General features: G+C 39.7%; 1 protein-coding gene across 5 annotated transcripts in view; it reads left to right on the forward strand.

Annotated features, from left to right (window-relative positions):
- LOC128124526 (protein FRA10AC1 homolog) overlaps positions 1-19,249 on the forward strand; it is a 51,051-nt gene that overhangs the window by 30,730 nt on the left and 1,072 nt on the right. For all 5 annotated transcript variants that reach the window (XM_052760924.1, XM_052760927.1, XM_052760929.1 and 2 more), the window contains 8 exons: positions 221-304; positions 1,330-1,414; positions 2,850-2,895; positions 5,636-5,749; positions 7,787-7,829; positions 9,634-9,746; positions 12,939-12,977; positions 18,901-18,979. In XM_052760924.1, coding sequence (XP_052616884.1) covers positions 221-304; positions 1,330-1,414; positions 2,850-2,895; positions 5,636-5,749; positions 7,787-7,829; positions 9,634-9,746; positions 12,939-12,977; positions 18,901-18,979 — 603 coding nt within the window. The remainder of the gene's footprint in view (positions 1-220; positions 305-1,329; positions 1,415-2,849; positions 2,896-5,635; positions 5,750-7,786; positions 7,830-9,633; positions 9,747-12,938; positions 12,978-18,900; positions 18,980-19,249) is intronic.

Genomic DNA, 19,249 nt, shown 5'->3' on the forward strand with positions numbered 1-19,249 from the left:
TAGAAGTGAATGAATTGTTTCTCTACTGAACTTGCTCCTTTCTTGCACTTTTCCCAAAAAAGCTTCTGAAAATATTGAAATTGTTGTTTTAAATAAAAATTTCCAAATAGAACTGTACTTTTTTATTTATATTTTATTCAAGTTTTCAAAATTTTCAGCACTGTTTAACCTAAATCTGACTAATTTATTTTTATACTCAATTAAAATTTTTGTTTTCTAGGGAGAATGATAGGACAGACCTGGATGTTATACGAGAAAACCATAGGTTCCTGTGGAACGAGGAGGATGAAGACGATATGACTTGGTAACTTTATTACAGTTTATTTATTTTGTGTGGAGGTGGAGGTCAAAGGACAACTTGAAAGAGTTGGTTCTGTTCTTTCTCTGTGGGTCCCAGAGTTCACCTCAGGTCATCAGCCTTCGTGGCAGGACACTGCACTGGTTGAACCGTCTTGCCAGTCTGATGGCTTGGAAATTTCAGCCATTAGCCTCTGATGAAGCAGATGTTTTAGTCTTGTCTCTCTTATTCTGATTTCTCTTTTATTATCATTTATTAAAGATGTTACTATTTTATTTACATGTGTGAGTATGTATCTGTGTGTGTGTGTGTGTGTGTGTGTGTGTGTGTGTGTGTGTGTGTGTGTGTGTGTGTGTATGCCACATGTGTGTGGGAACCCGAGGAGGCCTGAAGAGGGCATCAGATTCCCTGGATCTAGAATTACAGGTGGTTGTGAGCCACCCAGCATGGGTGTTGGGAACTGAACTGAGGTCTCCTGAAGAACAGACAGCACGTGTTCTCAATCACTGAGGCATCCCTCCAGCACTGGTCACTGTTGTCTTATCCATGGCATTCAGCTCTTTATAGGACAGCTTCTGAATCAAGGGTAAAACAACTTACATTTAGGATTCTTGATTCTGGTTTGCTTCCGTGGCTAATCTTAGGCAATTTTAATTAGCTTCTAATTGTTTGACCTCATCTTCAGACATAATTATTATATTGTTTGTTGTCTTATAATTAGCTATTCTATGTTTCTTATAAAATGTTTTGAATATTTGGGGAAAAAGAATCATGAAAGTGGTTTTCAAAGTCCAGACATCACAAAGGGTAATAAATGAAGAGTAATTCTATTTCTCATTTCTCTAAGTCCATCAGTTTCTGAGAGAGCCACCATTAACAGTTCATCTCCAGATAGTCAGCACATCTGTCTTTATTAGGCCTCTTTTAACATTAATATTTACATCTTATATGTTACCTATTTGATATCGCTTCAAAGTAGCAAACTGTAGTTGAATTTTTAAATGTATAATGCATACTCTTTATGGATTTAGGGAGAAGAGACTTGCAAAGAAATACTATGATAAATTATTCAAGGAATACTGTATCGCCGATCTCAGTAGATACAAAGAAAATAAGGTATGCCCTATGAATATTTATAGCTAGAGTTCTAAATGTTCAAGTAGAGCATTAATTTTTATTAACTACCATGACCCACATTATTCTTTCATGGCACTGATTTGAATCTTTTTTCTTGCACTTTGCAATATCATTTTGACTGCTTAACTTCTGTGGTCATGGGGCTTACAAAGGGTCTATGGAATTTATGAAGGACGGGGTGCTTTTTGTTTGTGAGATCAGCCATAAAAAGTCTGAACTTACACACAGCTAGCAGCTGGTCCATCCGGCTCTCATCTTGAACCTCTAGTGACTGAGCACTGCAGAGTGGTGTCTCATTTCACAGATCATGCTTGAAATTAATGGTTTGATTGATTGCCAGTTATGGAGTGGCAGATGTACTTTGTTACATAAATATTTCTAGTTTGATAAAATTAACTTTCAGTCGGTGCTAATTAGTAGTTGCAGATTCCCATTCCTGCTTTACATCTTTAGTTAATATTAAAGCTATTTTTATTCCTAGCTCAACTTCCATAGGAACTAGAAATGGTAATCCAGGAACGGATGGTCTCAGTTGGAAATGTGAAAAGAAGGAATGTGTGTATGGGTAGCGCATATTTCTGTTCTACTAAGAAAACAATCTATTTATAAACAGCTATCTTAAAAGAAATGCTAAGGATTTCTTTTTCATTTAGTTTGGTCTCTTTAGTGTTTTTAGTTTGTGAGTTGTTTTCTAGGTCTGTACAGACAGTAGCAATAATTACTTTGCATAATCCTGTGAATCTGTGTGGTTGCTGGAGCCCAGAGGTTTCTCACTTTCTTGCAAATTAGTTGTGGATGCTGTTGCATAGCTCTTGAACTCTCAGCAGCTGTGATTAAATGAGTGCTTAATAAGTGTATTTGTTAAATAGATTAATGAACGAAAGAAAAGGTTTGGGAAACTTGCTAGTAACATGTGTGCAGTGCCTGTGGAGGCCAGAAGATGTCACATCCCCTGAAGGGGAGTTGCAAGCGGTTATGAGCCACCACATGGGTACTGGGAGTTGAACCCGGTTCTCTGTAATAGCATCCAGTGCTCTTAAGCACTGAGCCGTCTCTCAAGCCCCTGGACTCTTTGTTAGTACAGTGATTCTACAGAGTTATGAACATACTGAAGTACTGTCCTTTGCATAACCACAGCCCCTTTCCTGTCAGTGTCATACACCATGGCATGAGATATGGATGTAGGTGTTTTCCTGCCTTGACACCTGTAACTTTTAGGGTATTTTAAAAGTTGCTTTTAACAGAGGTTGGTAATTATTCAGAGGTATTTTCAAATTCCTGTAAAAAGAAAAAAAGCCATCACACTGAGAATTAGTTTTATTTTTCAGGCTGAAAATGTCATCATCCTTGACTTATTTTAGATGTGAATATATATGTAATTTAAATTTTGTACTTCCATTTATTTTCATACCAGTTTGGATTCAGGTGGCGAATAGAAAAAGAAGTAATTTCAGGAAAAGGTAACTTTCATTTTTTATTTTTTAATTACTTTTTAATAGAACACAGCTTATTTTGTCATATAGAATTGAAATAATTGGGTGAGATTTTTCCTGTCATAGACAAAAAATTATTACCTATAAAGATAAAATTAGAGAAATGTATTTCTGATAAATACATTATTAGCAAAGATCAGAATTTAATACTTTCATGACTTTTCCTTTAGAATTTGATATTTAGAATATTTGAGGATATGTAGAAAATGTTATGAGAATTCAAGATTTAATAACAGGGAACAAGTGAGTGCTTGATTACCAATTATTATGATAAAATATTGGTAGTACTCTACTCAAAAAAATCAACATTTTGAAAGTAGAAATTAAATATCACATGTGAGCCCAATAGAAGTTTTGTACAGACTAGTTTTAGGTTGAGCCCAAATATTAAGTCTAATATCAAACAATCAAACATTCAGGGCAGTCAAGAGCACTATTGTCCCAGGGGATCCGAAACCCTCTTCTGACCTCTTCAGGCACCGGGCATGTCTGGGGTGCACGTATATAAATGACAGGGATGTTTTCTCTAGAAGAAGGAGAAACAATGAATTGAGAGCAGCTCAGTTAGTGGGCAGTGGGTAAAGACACTTGCCACTCCAGACTAGTCAGTTCAGTTCAGGCCCTGAAACCTAGGGTGGAAGGCGAGAATGGACTCAACCGAGTTGTCCTCTGACCTCCACATGCACACCATGCGCACACACACACACACACACACACACACACACACACACACACACACTCACATGCTGTGGATATCGCTCTGTATAAATAAAACACTGATTGGCCAGTAGCCAGGCAGGAAGTATAGGCGGGACAAGGAGAGAGGAAAATTCTGGGAAGTGGAAGGCTGAGGAGAGAGACCTGCCAGCCACCTCCATGACAAGCAGCATGTAAAGATGCTGGTAAGCCACAAGCCATGTGCCAACTTATAGATGAATAGAAATGGTTTAATTTAAGATATAAGAACAGTTAGCAAGAAGCCTGCCATGGCCATACAGTTTGTAAATAATATAAGCGTCTGTGTGTTTATTTTATAAGTGGGCTGTCGGACTGCTGGGGCTTGGCGGGACCTGGAGAGAAAACTCCAGCTATAAATGGCCCCCAGAGAAAAAACTCTCTAGCTACACACACACACACACACACACACACACACACACACACACACACACACACACGCGCGCGCTACTAAATAAACGTTTAAAAATAAGGCAGTGTAAGTTTTCTTAAGGTCACATTTTATTTTGTATTTTTACCTAAAATAATGAGAGATCTGAAATGTCTTTCACTAATAAAAATGTTAATTTTGTCAAGTAGAATTTTTAGGAGAGCATATAAAACTGCCTTTGCTGGGCAGTTGACGGCCTTCTCTAAGTTCCTGAGTGAATGTAGGACTAGTTGGGATGGATAGCCAGCTGTCGCTGTTAAGATAGAATGTTGCGGTTGCTGTTTAACAGTCATTACTAAACATACTAAACGTGCGTGTTTAATTAGCTCTTCATTTGGAACAAATTTTAAAGTCATCCTGTGACTTCCTTCCATATGCCATTGCATGGCATGTATACACACGCGCGCGCACACACACTAAATAAATAAATAAATGCAAAAATGTGTTTTAAGTTCGTCATCCTCTGCCACATAGTAAGTCTGAGGTTAGTCTGGGCTATATGCAATGGATCCTGTTTCAGAAGACGGAGTTTTGAATTAGCCTTTTGGATGCTAATGTTATAGATTCATTTTGGCAGTCTTCTACATTTTATGAAAAGGATTTTGTGGTTTCTATTTGATACTCTTAGTGTAAATTATTGTGGTGGAAATTGTTCTTTGTGTAAATCTGCCAAAATAGATCATTTTAAGTTGTCCCTTCAGCTCTAAATCATCAGTTTTTGTCCTGGTTTAGAAGTTTTTAATGTATATAGAGCAGTGAGATGGTAAAATTTAGAATATCAGGTTTAAGTTTTTAAAATGCTTTTTATTAACATTTTTGCTGGAACTTTAAGTAAATGATATAACAATACTTGAAAACATTAATTTTAATATTTCAATTAAAGACTGTCAGGACTCACATCTAAGAACATATGTTTTGAGGAGATGATTTCTCCTTTCAAGGTTTTAGTGAGTACACTTAATGTTTTCACTTTCTACAGTGTAAGATTCTCTAATATGGACTCACTAAAATTCTACTTAAATAAACAGTTTATCATCAGGAATTCTGTGACTGTTATTTTTTAAGAGTCCAGCTCTTTAGCCAGGACTGGTGGCACAGTCTGGTGGTCCCAGTTACCATTGGGGGTTGAGAGAGGATATCTTTAAGTTCAGTTTTGACATATAGAACAAGTTCTAGGCCAGCCTAGGCAATGTAGCAAGCACGCAAGCAAGTAAAAAAAAAAAAAAGAGCTGGGTTGTGGCTTCGTGGTAAAGCACATGCTTACATGCAGAAGACCCTGGATCCGGCTCCCATTGCCAAAGGAAAAAACAATCATCTTTCTGATTTCATACTTAGATATATGATGCTATAGTTATTATGGTCAATTATTTTTAATAATGAGCTTGTGTTACAACTTATATATTTTTTAAATATTTATTTTGCATTCTACTATTATATGTACTATTATTTATTGTACAATTTTTAAAAGAAAGTTTTAGAGGTAATAGGTTTATAGGCAAATCATGTCATGTGTCATGGCTGATAATTCTTTCCCTCTTGCAGGTCAGTTTTGTTGTGGGAATAAATGTTGTGATGAAAAAGAAGGCTTGAAGAGCTGGGAAGTGAACTTCGGTTATGTTGAGCATGGTGAAAAGAGAAACGCACTTGTTAAATTAAGTAAGTGGAGCTTTGTGGAGAGATGGTTGATTCCTCCAAGTTCTTCTTTAATTTAGAATTGAAAAATGTGCCGGGTGGTGGTGGCGCATGCCTGTAATCCCAGCACTCGGGAGGCAGAGGCAGGTGGATCTCTGTGAGTTCGAGGCCAGCCTGGTCTACAGAGCTAGTCCAGGACAGGCTCCAAAGCTACAGAGAAACCCTATCTCGAACCCCCCCACACACACACAAAAAAAAAAGTATATAGACTGTTTACAGGTCAGTTTTACAAGATTCAGTGCATTTTCCTGAAAGTATTCTTTTTCTCTGTAGTTTCGCCAAACCTCAAAGAAATTTTGAGCCTAAAATTTTTAGCATTACGGTAGCACTTTGATAAAACAATTCCAATGTCAGATTTCCAGCTGATAACCTGTAGAGTGAAGATCTCACAGACTTGAGATGTCACTAGATGACGTGTCTGACAGTGTCGGAAAAGGCAATGTGAACCTTATGGATGAATGTGTAGCTGTAATGTGGCATTAACAGTAAATAAATTTGCTCTTTGACAGTGAGTGAAAATTTTAGGAAAGAATCCTTTTAAAGGGGGTTTATTTAACATATATTGATTTTACTTAATAATGGGTTTCACTATGACATTTTCATGCCTGTATATAATAATACATTTTATCATACTCAAACCATTCACTCTCCTATCCCCTCACATACCAGCTGACCCCCTTTCTTCTTCATGAGTCCTCCTATTTCATGGGTTTGTTTGGTTTGGTTTGGTTTGGTTTTTTGTTGACCCAATGAGTGTAATTAGGGTTACTTCCAGAGTAGGGTGGGGATTATTGACAGGAGTGTGGGCCACACTTAGCAGTGGCTGTACCACTGAAGAAATCTTCAAGAAGGTACAGGGCCTCATGAGTCTCTCCTACCCCACAATGATGGAGTGTTCATTTATCTAATCCTGTGCAAGTTTTATTCAAGTAATCACAGCTGCTTGGAGCTCAAGAGTGTAGTAGCCCCGTCATGCTCAGAGGACAGCGTGACAACATACCATGGAACCTCTGGCTCTCACATTTTTTTTCTGCTTTCTTGTTGGAGATGTTCCCTGAGTCTTGGGGTGGGGGGTGATATAGGTGTCCTATTCAGAGCTGAGCATCAGTAGCCAGTTATTCTGAGTACTTTGGCCAGTTGTGAGTGTCTGCAGTCATTGTCTCCCGCGGCAAAAAGTTGACCCCAGCACCATTCTATTATTGTTATTGTATGCATATTATCACATCATGTCATTATATTAGGAGGTGTCTTTGATGTTAGATACTGCTTCTGCCTGTGAGACACAATGGATGACACTTTTCCTAAAGTCCTCTAAACCGTGTCCTCCAGACACAACAGGGCTGATACACGTGTGAGCTCACAGAGACTGTGACAGCGATCACAAGATCCGCACAGTTAACACCAGACAGAATCCCAGCAGCAGTAAGGGAAAGTGGGTACGAGGTGCTGACCCTAACCAAGAAGCTGTTTGTACTTGAGAGCCGAATCTAGGGAGGGGGCAGTTCACCTATCTAGGAGCTGGCAGGTGGTCCCTCACTGTTCTGCTGACTGGTGTGGCCTATACCTGAGCAGTGGCAGTCTGCTAGAGTTTGGGGCAGGGGCCCGGCATGGGCCAGAAGGGGAGGTGGGTGCTAATTGTAATTGATAGCTGCTGGGAAAGGGGAAAATCCGTTTTCTTCAATGAGTCATACTTTTTTTCTGAAGAGAGAAAGAATATGAAGTGGGGTGGCTGGGGAGGGGTATCTTGGAGGAATTGAGGGAGGGAAAGAATAGGACCAAAATACATTGTATGAAAAAATTTAAAAACAAAGTATTGTTAAAATATTTTCAATCCTCAAACATTTTAATATAATTTTGATGTGTAATGTTAGATTATTTTCTTCATATTATTTCCTGTATATAGTAAGGGGTATACAGATCATGATAAATTATAACTAAAATTGAGTAACAATATAGTTACACAGATTCAGAAGCTCAGTGATATTTTTTTTTCTTTTTTAGGATTATGCCAAGAATGTTCCTTTAAATTAAATTTTCATCACAGGTAATTTTTGGTTTTAAAATACTATGTTTAATGTTTAGTAACTTATTTTATTGTACTGTCTAAATCTCAGTTTGGAAAGTGGATTTCATTTATTATTTAGAAGATAGAACATTATTGTGTGATCCATGGAACTGGACATTCACTCTGCCCTGATCTAAGCAATTTTATGTGTGAATGTCTATGTGGGGCAATAGATGCCCTTTAGGAGAGTTGTTAGTTTGGAGCCAATGGCCAGACACTGTGCTATTCTTAGAAATGAAGTTATAAAGCCGACTCTATAGAATGGTTCTTAGGACTTTCAAAGTGCATGCATGCGTGCATGTGTGCATGCGTGCATGCGTGCATGCGTGCATGCGTGCATGCGTGCATGTGTGCATGTGTGTATTCTGAAGCCAGAGGAGGGTGTTGAGTGTTGTACTCTCTGACTTCCTCAGCATTACTCATTGAAGACAAGGCCTCTCACTGAACCTGGAGATTGCCATTTTTGACTAGTCTGTCTGGCAAGTGGCAATCCTCCTGTCTCTGGTCTCAACCTTCCTACCCCTAAGCACCAAGATTATGGATAAGCATGGCCACACTTGATGTTTACATGGATTCTTGGGATTCAAATTCAAATCCTCAGGTTTGCACTGCAGACTCTCTTACTCACTGAACTCTCTCTCCAGTCCCTCTTGTTACTTTTAAACAGACTTTTAAATGGAGTCTCTCAAGGATACAAATGACATTGGTAAAATCAGGCTCCTATTTAGTCACCTGGAATATGTCTGCAGTGTTGAGTGAGTTAGGAGTAGCACTGGCCTGTACCGTGTAGTACATAGGAGATCATTGGCCTTGGTTTTATTGGTTTCATATTGTTGTTATTTCTTTATTGTTGTTTTGTTGGTTTTTTTGTTTTGTTTTTGAGGCAGGCTGGCCTTCAATTCATAATGTATCTGAGGCTACCCTCAAATTTGTGACTCTCCTGTCTCAGACTCTTGTGTGCTGGGGCTATAGGTATATGCCACCACACCTGGCTTAAAATCAGTCTTATTATAAGCATGTCTACATAGTGTTTTAGCTGCTACACATAAGTCATACATTCTTAAAGTCAACAGGACTTTCTATGTTACTTGAATAGCCAGCCCCAACCTTAATTTCCTCTTCCGGTCAGCGATGATGAGACTGAAGGTATTTTGTGATTTTCCCTTTGATTACCTGCTGTGACAGCATGATAGCATCAGCATGGATGTCTTAATCAGAAGTCTGTTGAGCAAATACTTGAGAGCTGTTTTCTCGTGTTTCTCTTCTTAAGCAGTTAAGATTAATTGTTTTTCACCTATTGTACTGACCAAATTATAAATCTGGCCTAGAAGAAGTAAAGCCAGAGCAATAAGAAAATAACTTATAAGTTGTCTAATGTCGAGATAGGAATTAAAAATAAGCACTTTCTATTTCCATCACAAGATACTTTTACTGTAGTCTTGATTCTGAGAGGAGAGTGTCCTCTCACTGTGGCTCAGAAGCATCCCAGCACTTGCTTCTTGCTTTCTCAGTGCTCGGTGGATATGTGCTGGGAAAGGACTGAGTAAAACTCTATCTTACTCGTTTGTGTAGAGAACTTACAGAATAGTTCTTTGTCTCTGTTTAGGCTTCATTATCTTATAGAATTATCTTAATTTGTATATTGGCCTAAAATATTGCATACTCATTCAAGGTTCTTTATTATATAAGTTATATGTACTTTAACTTTTTTAATCATTGGATTTTATTTTTTATAAAATCAGTTGAAAAAATTAACTTCAATATTACATTGTTTAACATAAAGGAGAAAAGAAATCAAATCAAAAAAAAGAAAGGCTAAAACCAAGATTGAATGTGACGATTCACCGCCTAAGAAATCCAGATCATCTTCAGAGGCTTCCAAGGGGAAGGATGAAGGTAAAAGAGGTCTAAGAGCTCCTCCTTCCGAGTATGAAATACGATCTGCCTCAGTGCGAATCAGAATCTCGCTGGTGGATGCATTTAGAACTTGGTTTTATAACAAGTGAAAGGAAAGTGATTGAGAATTCATATGTGAATATATAGTCACTTACAGGAGTTTTAAGAACAGTTGGGTTTGATTCCTTTTGGACAGGTACAGTAATATCATAACATATTGCAAGTAGTGTCAGTTCCTGCTGTATGCAAGCCTTGTTACGTGGGTAAGACACTGACTCTCTAGAGCTCACTTTCTCCACGTATGTTGGGGTGACGTGAACACCCACCTCCACATTTGTCAGGCCTGAGAAGAGTCAGATGAGAATGTGAGGGCACTCAGAACCATAAAGCAGCTTTACAGTCTGTCATCCAGTCTAAAATCACGGTTGTGGTGCCTGTCGTTCAGGACTATGAGAAATACTGAGGTAATTTAGTAAGCAGTTTGACTAATGCCTGCCATGTAATTAGCTATTATGAAGGTTACTTCTGGTTACTTTTTCAGCACCAATAGTTAATTGGCTTTAACGTCTACTGAATCAAACTTAAAACTTGGTGGGTAGTGCAAGATTCAGTGAAATTTAAGCTAGTGTTAATATAAGATTTGGACAGGAGAGGGCTCCCTTGCTCTAGACAGGAAGATAGTTGGCTAAGGTGCGTTCTTAAATGCATTTGTTCCTTCTTGTGTGGGTAGTACATAGTGTTGCCGAGTGAGTGGATGGTTAGTAGAAGAGCTGTTATTCTGTTGTTTATTGAGAGTTGGCATTTGAAGCTGAAAGCCTTTCTATGTCTATCTTAATTATTTCCTAACTCCAAAGTAAATCTCAATTAATAAATGTGAAAAGCTCATTTGAGCTTAAAATTTTTTACTTATGCTAATATGCTAATATAGCAATATACCATTTGAAAATATGATTATATTCATTATTGTATTAATAACATTGTTACCTTCTTACTATAATCATATCGTGTAATCATGGCTTATTCTAAACTAAGGAAGAGCTCATCTCTGCCTAGACCTCCTTGATTTGGCATAAACTTTAATAATAATTAAACAACACAGTTGCATACAGACTGTTGGCACTCCTGGTTTTATCCAAACCTGCCATCCTTTCCCCACTTAGGTGAGACCGTATACTTTATCGCTTCATGTTACCATCATAGAGAGTGTTAAGGAAGTGAATGGCTGGGTGGACACTGAATGCCACACGGCCGAATGAATGTGTAGAGAGGAAACTAAGACAAACCAACAACTTGTGTGTAAAGAACAGTTACTTTTGCAAATCAGGAAGAACAAAATCCTTAGATATAGATTCACTCTCTCCGCCAAAGATTCAAGATCGTCTCTCCCCATTTCCCTTCTCTCAGCTACCTCACCCTTCACGTTTCAGTTCAGCTAGCTCAGTCGGAAAGGCCCTTCTTAACACTGTCTATCCCACTTCCTCGGACTAGATTAGATCCCTGTTATACGTTCTCAGAGCACCCTGTACTTGTTAAGAAATGCACAGGACCCTTGGAATAATCCATTTTCTGTGAGAGAAGGGATTGTGTGGCTGTTTAACTCATCTCCGGTTCCTAACACCATAGGCACTTAGTAGATGTTAGGTGAGTGAGTGGATCAGTGAATTCATAGTTGAAGAGACTCCAGAAAACAGTCCTAGAGTCATAAACAGAATGGTGTTCTGGAGGTTTTGCTTTTCAAACTCCAGTGCTCTGGCCAGCAGTGTTGTGGTCAGCTGTCCATTGGTCTGAAGTCACTGAGACCCCTGTGAGAAGTGTACAAGAGGCTGTGCCCTATGGCACGTGGTTGTTCTGACTTGGCCTCAGCATCTCAGGGAAGAGGAGCCCACCCCACCTACAGCAGCTCTCCACATTTCAGATGGTGTGATTGCTAGCAGCTTTCTCTTGACATGTGGCCCCGACCTGCACTTCCTGTTGGTTCTACGCATGTCAGCAGGCCTGCAGAGAAAGCCTCACTTTTCCACTTACTTTTTTTTTTTTTTTTTTGGTTTTTCGAGACAGGGTTTCTCTGTGTAGCTTTGTGCCTTTCCTGGAACTCGCTTTGGAGACCAGGCTGGCCTCGAACTCACAGAGATCCGCCTGGCTCTGCCTCCCGAGTGCTGGGATTAAAGGCGTGCGCCACCACCGCCCGGCTTCCACTTACTTTTTAAAACCAATTGAACACACTTCCATGTCTTCACCCTGCACTTCCTCTGAAAGACTAACTCCTGAGTTTCTTAGCCCCTCCAGTTTTGTTGGGGTGCCCCTCTGTCACCTGTGCTTTCATTTCATCACCCTCCAGAAATGTCTCCCAGAGGGCTCTGTAGAATGAGAATTTAAAATATATACAACCGGGTGGTAGTGGCACACGCCCTTAATCCCAGCGCTCAGGAGGCAGAGGCGGGTGGATCTCTGTAAGTTTGAGGCCAGCCTGGTCTACAGAGCGAGTTCTAGACCAGCCAGGGTTACACAGAGAAACCCTGTCTCAAAAAAACAAAAAATAAACACACACACACACACACACACACACACACAATAGATCTTGTGTACTTTTCACTTCTTGTCTTCCTCAATAACTGCTGCTGAAAAGTTATCTTAATAGCCACTGTGGACAAGACTGGCTGGGGATGTGGTTCAGTGGTAGAGCACTTGCTTAGCATGCTGAACAGAGGAAGTTCTAGCCCCTTACCACCTCCCCTTTCTACTTGTCTGTGACCCTGGAAAAAATTCTGTGGAAATGAATATTTGTACACTGTTCAGTGGAAGGACTGAACATCTCCACAAAGAAAAAATTATCATCATCATCATCACCATCATCATTGTTATTACTTTGCAACCTGTGAAGTGTTTTTAAGCCCTGTGAGACTTTTCCTAGGCTATCGGTTTTCAAGTTTTATGTTAGCTATCCCATGCTCTATGAACACATAAGAGGATCTCGATCTAAAAGGACCTAACATTTTAATTGAGGAGATAAGACCAAAGGACCTGAAAAATTAGAAAGTAGTAAAGGGCTTTTTATTTTTATTATTATTTATTGTTGTTATTATTTTTTTGCACGTAAGAAAAACAAATTTGGGAAGAATTTATGGTTTTAGCTACAACTGTCAACACCACCCAAAGATGATGCTTGATGAAATAATGCTGTTTTCCTTTCAGGACATTCATCCTCAAAAGAGTCAGAAGATTCTAGAAACAGTAAGTATCAAGCATTTCTTTCTTAAATGGAAATATGTAGATTCAAAGCATTTGTAATTTGGATTTTTTTTTCTTTTTTTTTTTTTTGGTTTTTTTTTTTGAGACAGGGTTTCTCTGTGTAGCTTTGTGCCTTTTCCTGGAACTCACTTGGTAGCCCAGGCTGGCCTCGAACTCACAGAGATCCGCCTGGCTCTGCCTCCCGAGTGCTGGGATTAAAGGCGTGCGCCACCACCGCCCGGCCCGTAATTTGGATTTTTTATTTATTTGTATCCTGCTTTGATGTGAATTATATTTGTTTTTATATAACATGAGAAGAATCATAAAGGACAAAGAGTGAATATTTACTTTTCAGTTAAAATAATTAAAAGTTTTTTATTTTAATTATGGAAAGCATCAAAATCTTTTTTCAGTAAATATCATGCATAAACATTTCGATTTCACACTGTACAGTGCGTAGGAAGAGATAGGGATAAGGTTGGAACGGGAAAGGAAAGGCAGTTAAGATTTAAAGAAAATTGGTCGTTTACATGAGTCTGAGTGGCCCTGTGGTGGTCTGGATTGGGAGAAGCCATTGCTGTGAATGGTGCTTTAAGCCTGTTTTCTCCAGTATTAAAGCAGTGATTTTACCCGATGATTGCTACAAATCCTATATTTCCCATGAAACACTCCCCAAAGTGTTCACAGTGACTTACAAAAGATGTAAAAGGATGTTTTAAAATTAGTGATGTAGGAATAGTGGGGAACAAGGTAGAATAGCAGTGTAGAGATGGAAGCAAATTTGTATACTTCCACCAAAGCATGTCACATGACTGCAGAGGTAGACCACAGTTCTGTCACTGTCCTCCCCATAACCAAAACAAAGAATGAAGCTGCCAGCAGAATGACAGATGCCTTGTGAAATAGTAAAGAGACCTCGGTGCTTATTTAGCTTTTGTCTGGCGGCTTGGAGAGAAGACTCTCCTGTAGGATTATAGAAAGGGGCATACATTTGTAGTGTTGTTTTCTTTCAACCTCTGTCTGTGATAGAGAAAACTACTTTTATTTTTTAAATTGTAAAGGTTTATCTTTATAATTTTTTAAATTATGTGTGTGAGTATGTCCCTCTGAGTGCAGGTGCCATTGAAGTGCAGAGGAGGGCGTTGGCTCCCTTGGGGCTGGAGTTCTCGATGGTTGTGAGCTGCTCAGTGTGGGTGCTAGGAACCAAACTTAGGTCCTCTGAAAGAGCAGCACCCACTCTTTACCACTGAGCCGTCTCTCCAGTGTGGCCCCTTCCCCGCCATTTTTAAAATGTTTTTTTAATTGCTTAAAATTTTTAATGTATGTATTTATTTTGAGAAAAGTCAAGTTATTCTTGAATTCATAATCCTTCTGTCTCAGTCTCCCAAATTTCTAGAATTATAGGCACATGCCACTATGCCCAGTTAGAGGACATCCATTTGTGGTGAGTTAAGCTCTAGGCTATTTATTCAATTGATCTCCAGAGAACAGAGAACTCCAGGAAATTATTCAAGGCCAAGTAGTTAATGTCAGAGATAGGGTTAGATGCAAGTTTATCGTCCCCAACACAGTGCCTTTTTGTTCTTACTATCAATAACTTCGTTATTAGTGAGTCAAATGTAGGCCTATTATTTATATTGTAATTTTGACAGATTAGATAGATAGATAGACAGACAGATAGATCCATCTTAAATGATTGGTCTAAGTCTTGCTTCTTTTGTAGAATGGGTGTGTAAACAGGCCAGCTTCATTGAATTACTGCCAAAAGAGAAGACACCCACATAAGGCCTGTGCCGCACACAAAGGAAGTCCTTGATAACCTGTAGTTCTGTTGCAATGCCAGCGAAAAGAAAAATGCCAGACATTAAACAGAGTCTGTATTTGCTCTCTAGAATTGATCAGACCAAAAGTTAAAACCTGTTCGTTTATTATAGTTATTGCAGACATTCACTATTTCTTCAGTGGAGTGAGTTTTTAGTTATTATATAATATCCACAAAATGCAAGCCTTCGGGAAAACCCAAAGCATTTAAACACCATACACTAAGGAGAACCTCAAAGGCTTGAGCAGATCAGACACAGAGCAGCCGTGCTGTGGGAAGGATGTGGGCACAACTACAGATATTTAGTTTGGAGAAAGGTGAAGGAGCGATAGGAGGCGGGGCAAGATGAGGACCCAGAAATTGGAGGTGTTTAGGGTTGTTACTATATGGGAGATTGATTTGTGGTGACTGGCTCACAGAACTAGAGTCTATGGATAAAAATGGTCTGAAAACATATTTTTGCCTTAGTTTAAGGAAAATTTTCACTTGGAACTGTCTGACGAAAAGAATAGAGGAAGTGAGCTGTCTGGGAAGACAGATTGCACACTGCCTGTTATCAGAAGTGTTACAGTGAACGGGTTCATTTTGTAGGTAGAGTTGGAGGAAAATCCCACAGAGACCAACAGAGCAGTAGGTTGTGGCTCAGCAAATAAAGACTTGCTGCCAAGCCTGATGACCTGGGTTCGATCCTTGGAACTCACGTGTCGTCTGACCTGCACACATGCAACTGTGGCATTTTCACACCACACACACATACACACACACACACACACACACACACACACACACACACACACAATGTGAAGAAAAAAAGAACTATAGGTTATTCCAGCTCTTGCCCATAATCACTGCAGAGACTCAACGGTAGTGCAGCAAGGACGTTGTCGTGTATTAACCATTCTGCTTGTCATTCCTCAGCAGTACTCTTTGTCACCCGTGGTTGGTTGTAGTTGTATCAGTGTCCGTAGTGACTATCACCCTCAGCGAAGCAGGAAGTTTTAGATTCATAGGGTGGAAGGGACTTTAAAGATCATTTGGTCTAGTCCTATAGATTTGAGGCAATTTGGGCACTTTTTCTTTTTTGAGACAGTGTTTCTCTGTGTAGCTTTTGAAGCTTGTCCTGGAACTCACTTTGTAGACCAGGCTGGTCTCGAACTCACAGAAATTCGCCTGCCTCTGCCTCCCAAGTGCTGGGATTAAAGGTGTGTACCCCCACTGCCTGACTTTGGGCACTTTTTCAATGGCTACTCTCTTAATGGGATTTATTTTATTTTAACTTTTTAAAAGTAAAATTGCATTATCTGGTATCAGAAAACTGATGTATAGGACTGGGTCAGTAGTCCAGTTGGTACAGGGCTTCCATGAAACAAGAGAAACTACATTCAGTCCTCAGAACCCACTTTCAAAACCGGACTAAGATCTACTCAATGGGTAAAGGCACTTGCCGCCAAACTTGATAGGTTTAATCCCTGGAACCCACGTGGCAGTGGGAGAGAGCAGCTTGTTGTCTGGTCTCCATACTGTGTCCTGCATGTGCACACCTGCACGTGTGTATACATAAATAAGTGTAAAAAGAAATGGTCCAGGTGTGGTACCACACACTTTCAACCCTAGTGCTCGGGAGGTAGAGACAGGCAGATCTCTGGGTCCTTATCAGCCAGCCTTACCTGTTTAGTGAGTTCAAGGCCAGTGAAAGGCCCTTTCTTAAAAACAAGGTGGATAACACCTAAGGAACAGCACCAGAAGCTGACCTCTGGCCTCCATGTATGAACACACACAGAGACCTATACACACCACACACACAGACCTATACACACCACACATAGGCAAAGACACTCCATACAAAGGAAATTGTTGTGGGAAAGCTGACTTGTGGAAAGTATTCCTGGAAGGGAACACGAGTGACCAACGGAGCAGTTTATAGTGTAAGACTTGAAAATGGGCTGCTAGGTTCTGAAGGCCATGTAGGTTCTGTCCTCTGACATCTTAACAGTAATGCCAGAAAGATGCCTTTATTAGGCACAGTCAGATTTTCTATCCTTTCTTAGCTCAATGAGTGGAAGATTCTATTCTTTCTTCTTGTGTTACCAATTGAGGACACTGGGAACTGCAGTGATGGCTGTCACAGAACAGGAATCTTCCTCCAAGACTTCATAGTTTCATCGTCATGTGTGCATGGCTTGTGAGACAGCACCCTCCCCCTGCTGTTCGTTACAATTGGTGCCGCAACAGATTCAGTTAGGATCAAAGTTCAGGCATCCACATGGATTCAGGGATCAGAGTCCAGCAGGTAAAAGGCTAGAACCACCGTGGCAAATCAATGCTGCTTTATTTTTGTGCTGTGCTGTACTGAGGGACATTCTGTACTGGCAGCCAAATGTGAGTTAGGTTGGAACTCCAGTGTTCGCTCCTACAAGGGGATTGATTATCCCTTACAATGTCGTTCTTGACTTAGTGTCTCTTAATCATCGCAGTCATGTAAGTTAAGGTTTGTAAAGAGCACATTGTGTTAGGTTGAGCACATGAACAACTAAACCTCTGTGTGAGATTGCAGTTCTGTTACAAAAAAAAAAATTGTCAGACATTTTGTAAAAATCATGCTTATTGTTTGAGAAAAGAGGCTTTCCCAGACATTATTCAGAAGAATGCAAGCTTCTGGAGGAAACCTAGCCCTGTAACTGCTTTAGAACGCATGTCTGGTGGCCAGGGATGCTGCTTTTGGAACTGATATTTTATTTGGAATAGATAAGCACCTCAGATAAATTCAGACAGAAATATACACAGTGCAACAAGAGCCACAGTTTGGCTGGGCTGTGGGCCCACTGTGGAGCCCTTGCCAGCATTTTTAAGACCCTGGGTGGAATCACTAGCACCGCCCCTCACCAATAAAAGTAAAAAGGAAAACAGCCTAACTCCCCACCAATCAGGAATTGAGGATTGGTTAATCAAATTCAACATAGCTGTTTTTGTTTTGTTTTGTTTTCTGTTTGTTTAAAGCTTTCATGGGGCTAGAGAGATAGATGGCTGTGTGGTTAGAGCATAGATTGGTCTACAGAGGCCCAAGTTCAGTTGCAAGGACCTTGGAGATCTGACACCTCAGGCTTCTGCAGGCCCCTGTACACACATGCATCATTAAAAATAAAAATAAATTCTAAAAAAATTGACATTTATTTATATTGTCAAGGAAAACTGTGCTATCTCAAATCTTTTATAGTTACAGAAAATATGCACAGTACAATCCAATTTATTTAAAAACTTGTATGTTATATACATACATGTAAACTTTTTTTTTTTTTTTTTTTGGTTTTTCGAGACAGGGTTTCTCTGTGTAGCTTTGCGCCTCTCCTGGAACTCACTTGGTAGCCCAGGCTGGCCTCGAACTCACAGAGATCCGCCTGGCTCTGCCTCCCGAGTGCTGGGATTAAAGGCGTGCGCCACCACCGCCCGGCTCATACATGTAAACTTATGTATCATGATTTTGTAAGGGCCAACCAGACTTAAATATTGTATTACCTGTAAGTTCCGGATAACTTTTCCTCTATACTTTAAACATTTCCAAATGGCTTTTATTTTAGACAGTAAGTACATATTACCTCTAAAATCAGTAAAAATAATATATTCCTATTTTAAAAATATAGACCTCAACTGGATCACCTAATACTCAGCTAAAATTTACTCAGTATTGGATAATGTATTAGCAGGCAGACGAACTGTTCATGATGTAATTACATCGGTAAGTGACTCCTCTGTGATGACTACCACAGTCTAAAGGAGCTGTTCTTGAGTGCTGGTCCTAATATAGACATGTTCTCTGTGTAAATCTTCATTTCATTTCAGTTGTAAATCAGCTGCTCCTGTTTTTCAGTGTAACATGAGGAAGTTGTTCATAAGACAGTAGTTCCATGCCCTCTTTGCTGAGACTCTGGTATTTCTCATATTGTTTAATTTTAAATTTTATTGTATCTGGAGGAATAACTTAAATTTCCAGGGAATTGTGGAAGTTGAAGCTAAATTGCTGTTAAATTCATAGTTAATTTAATTGCACTGGTAAATGATTTACAACATTTCAAAACCAAGCAAAAACCTTTTCTTCTGTATGAGCAGGAGACACTGATGAGGAAGATGGTGCTTCCGAATCCGAGCTCTGGAAGGGTCCCCTGCCAGAGACCGATGAAAAGTCACAGTGAGTGCTGAGATTCATAGATGCTCCCTTCTGTCTTCAGCTTAGGAGGCTGAGGAGACAGCTGTTCTTGATATCAGTTCATGACAATCTTTAATAGTGCCAAAGGCGCCCTACCCTGGTAAGGTGAAAGTGTATTACCAGCCATTGTTCTTGGCTATAAAGAGCTGGCGGCCCAGCATCAGTTCATTTCAACAGACTACCCTCTGTTCTGTTCTGGCTCGCATTCCTTCTGAGAGGAATGCATCTAGGACAGCCTGTCCCATGATGTTC

This window comes from Peromyscus californicus, unplaced genomic scaffold (assembly GCF_007827085.1).
Source record: "Peromyscus californicus insignis strain IS unplaced genomic scaffold, ASM782708v3 Scaffold_4__1_contigs__length_199733344, whole genome shotgun sequence".
Classification (NCBI taxonomy): Eukaryota; Metazoa; Chordata; class Mammalia; order Rodentia; family Cricetidae; genus Peromyscus; species Peromyscus californicus.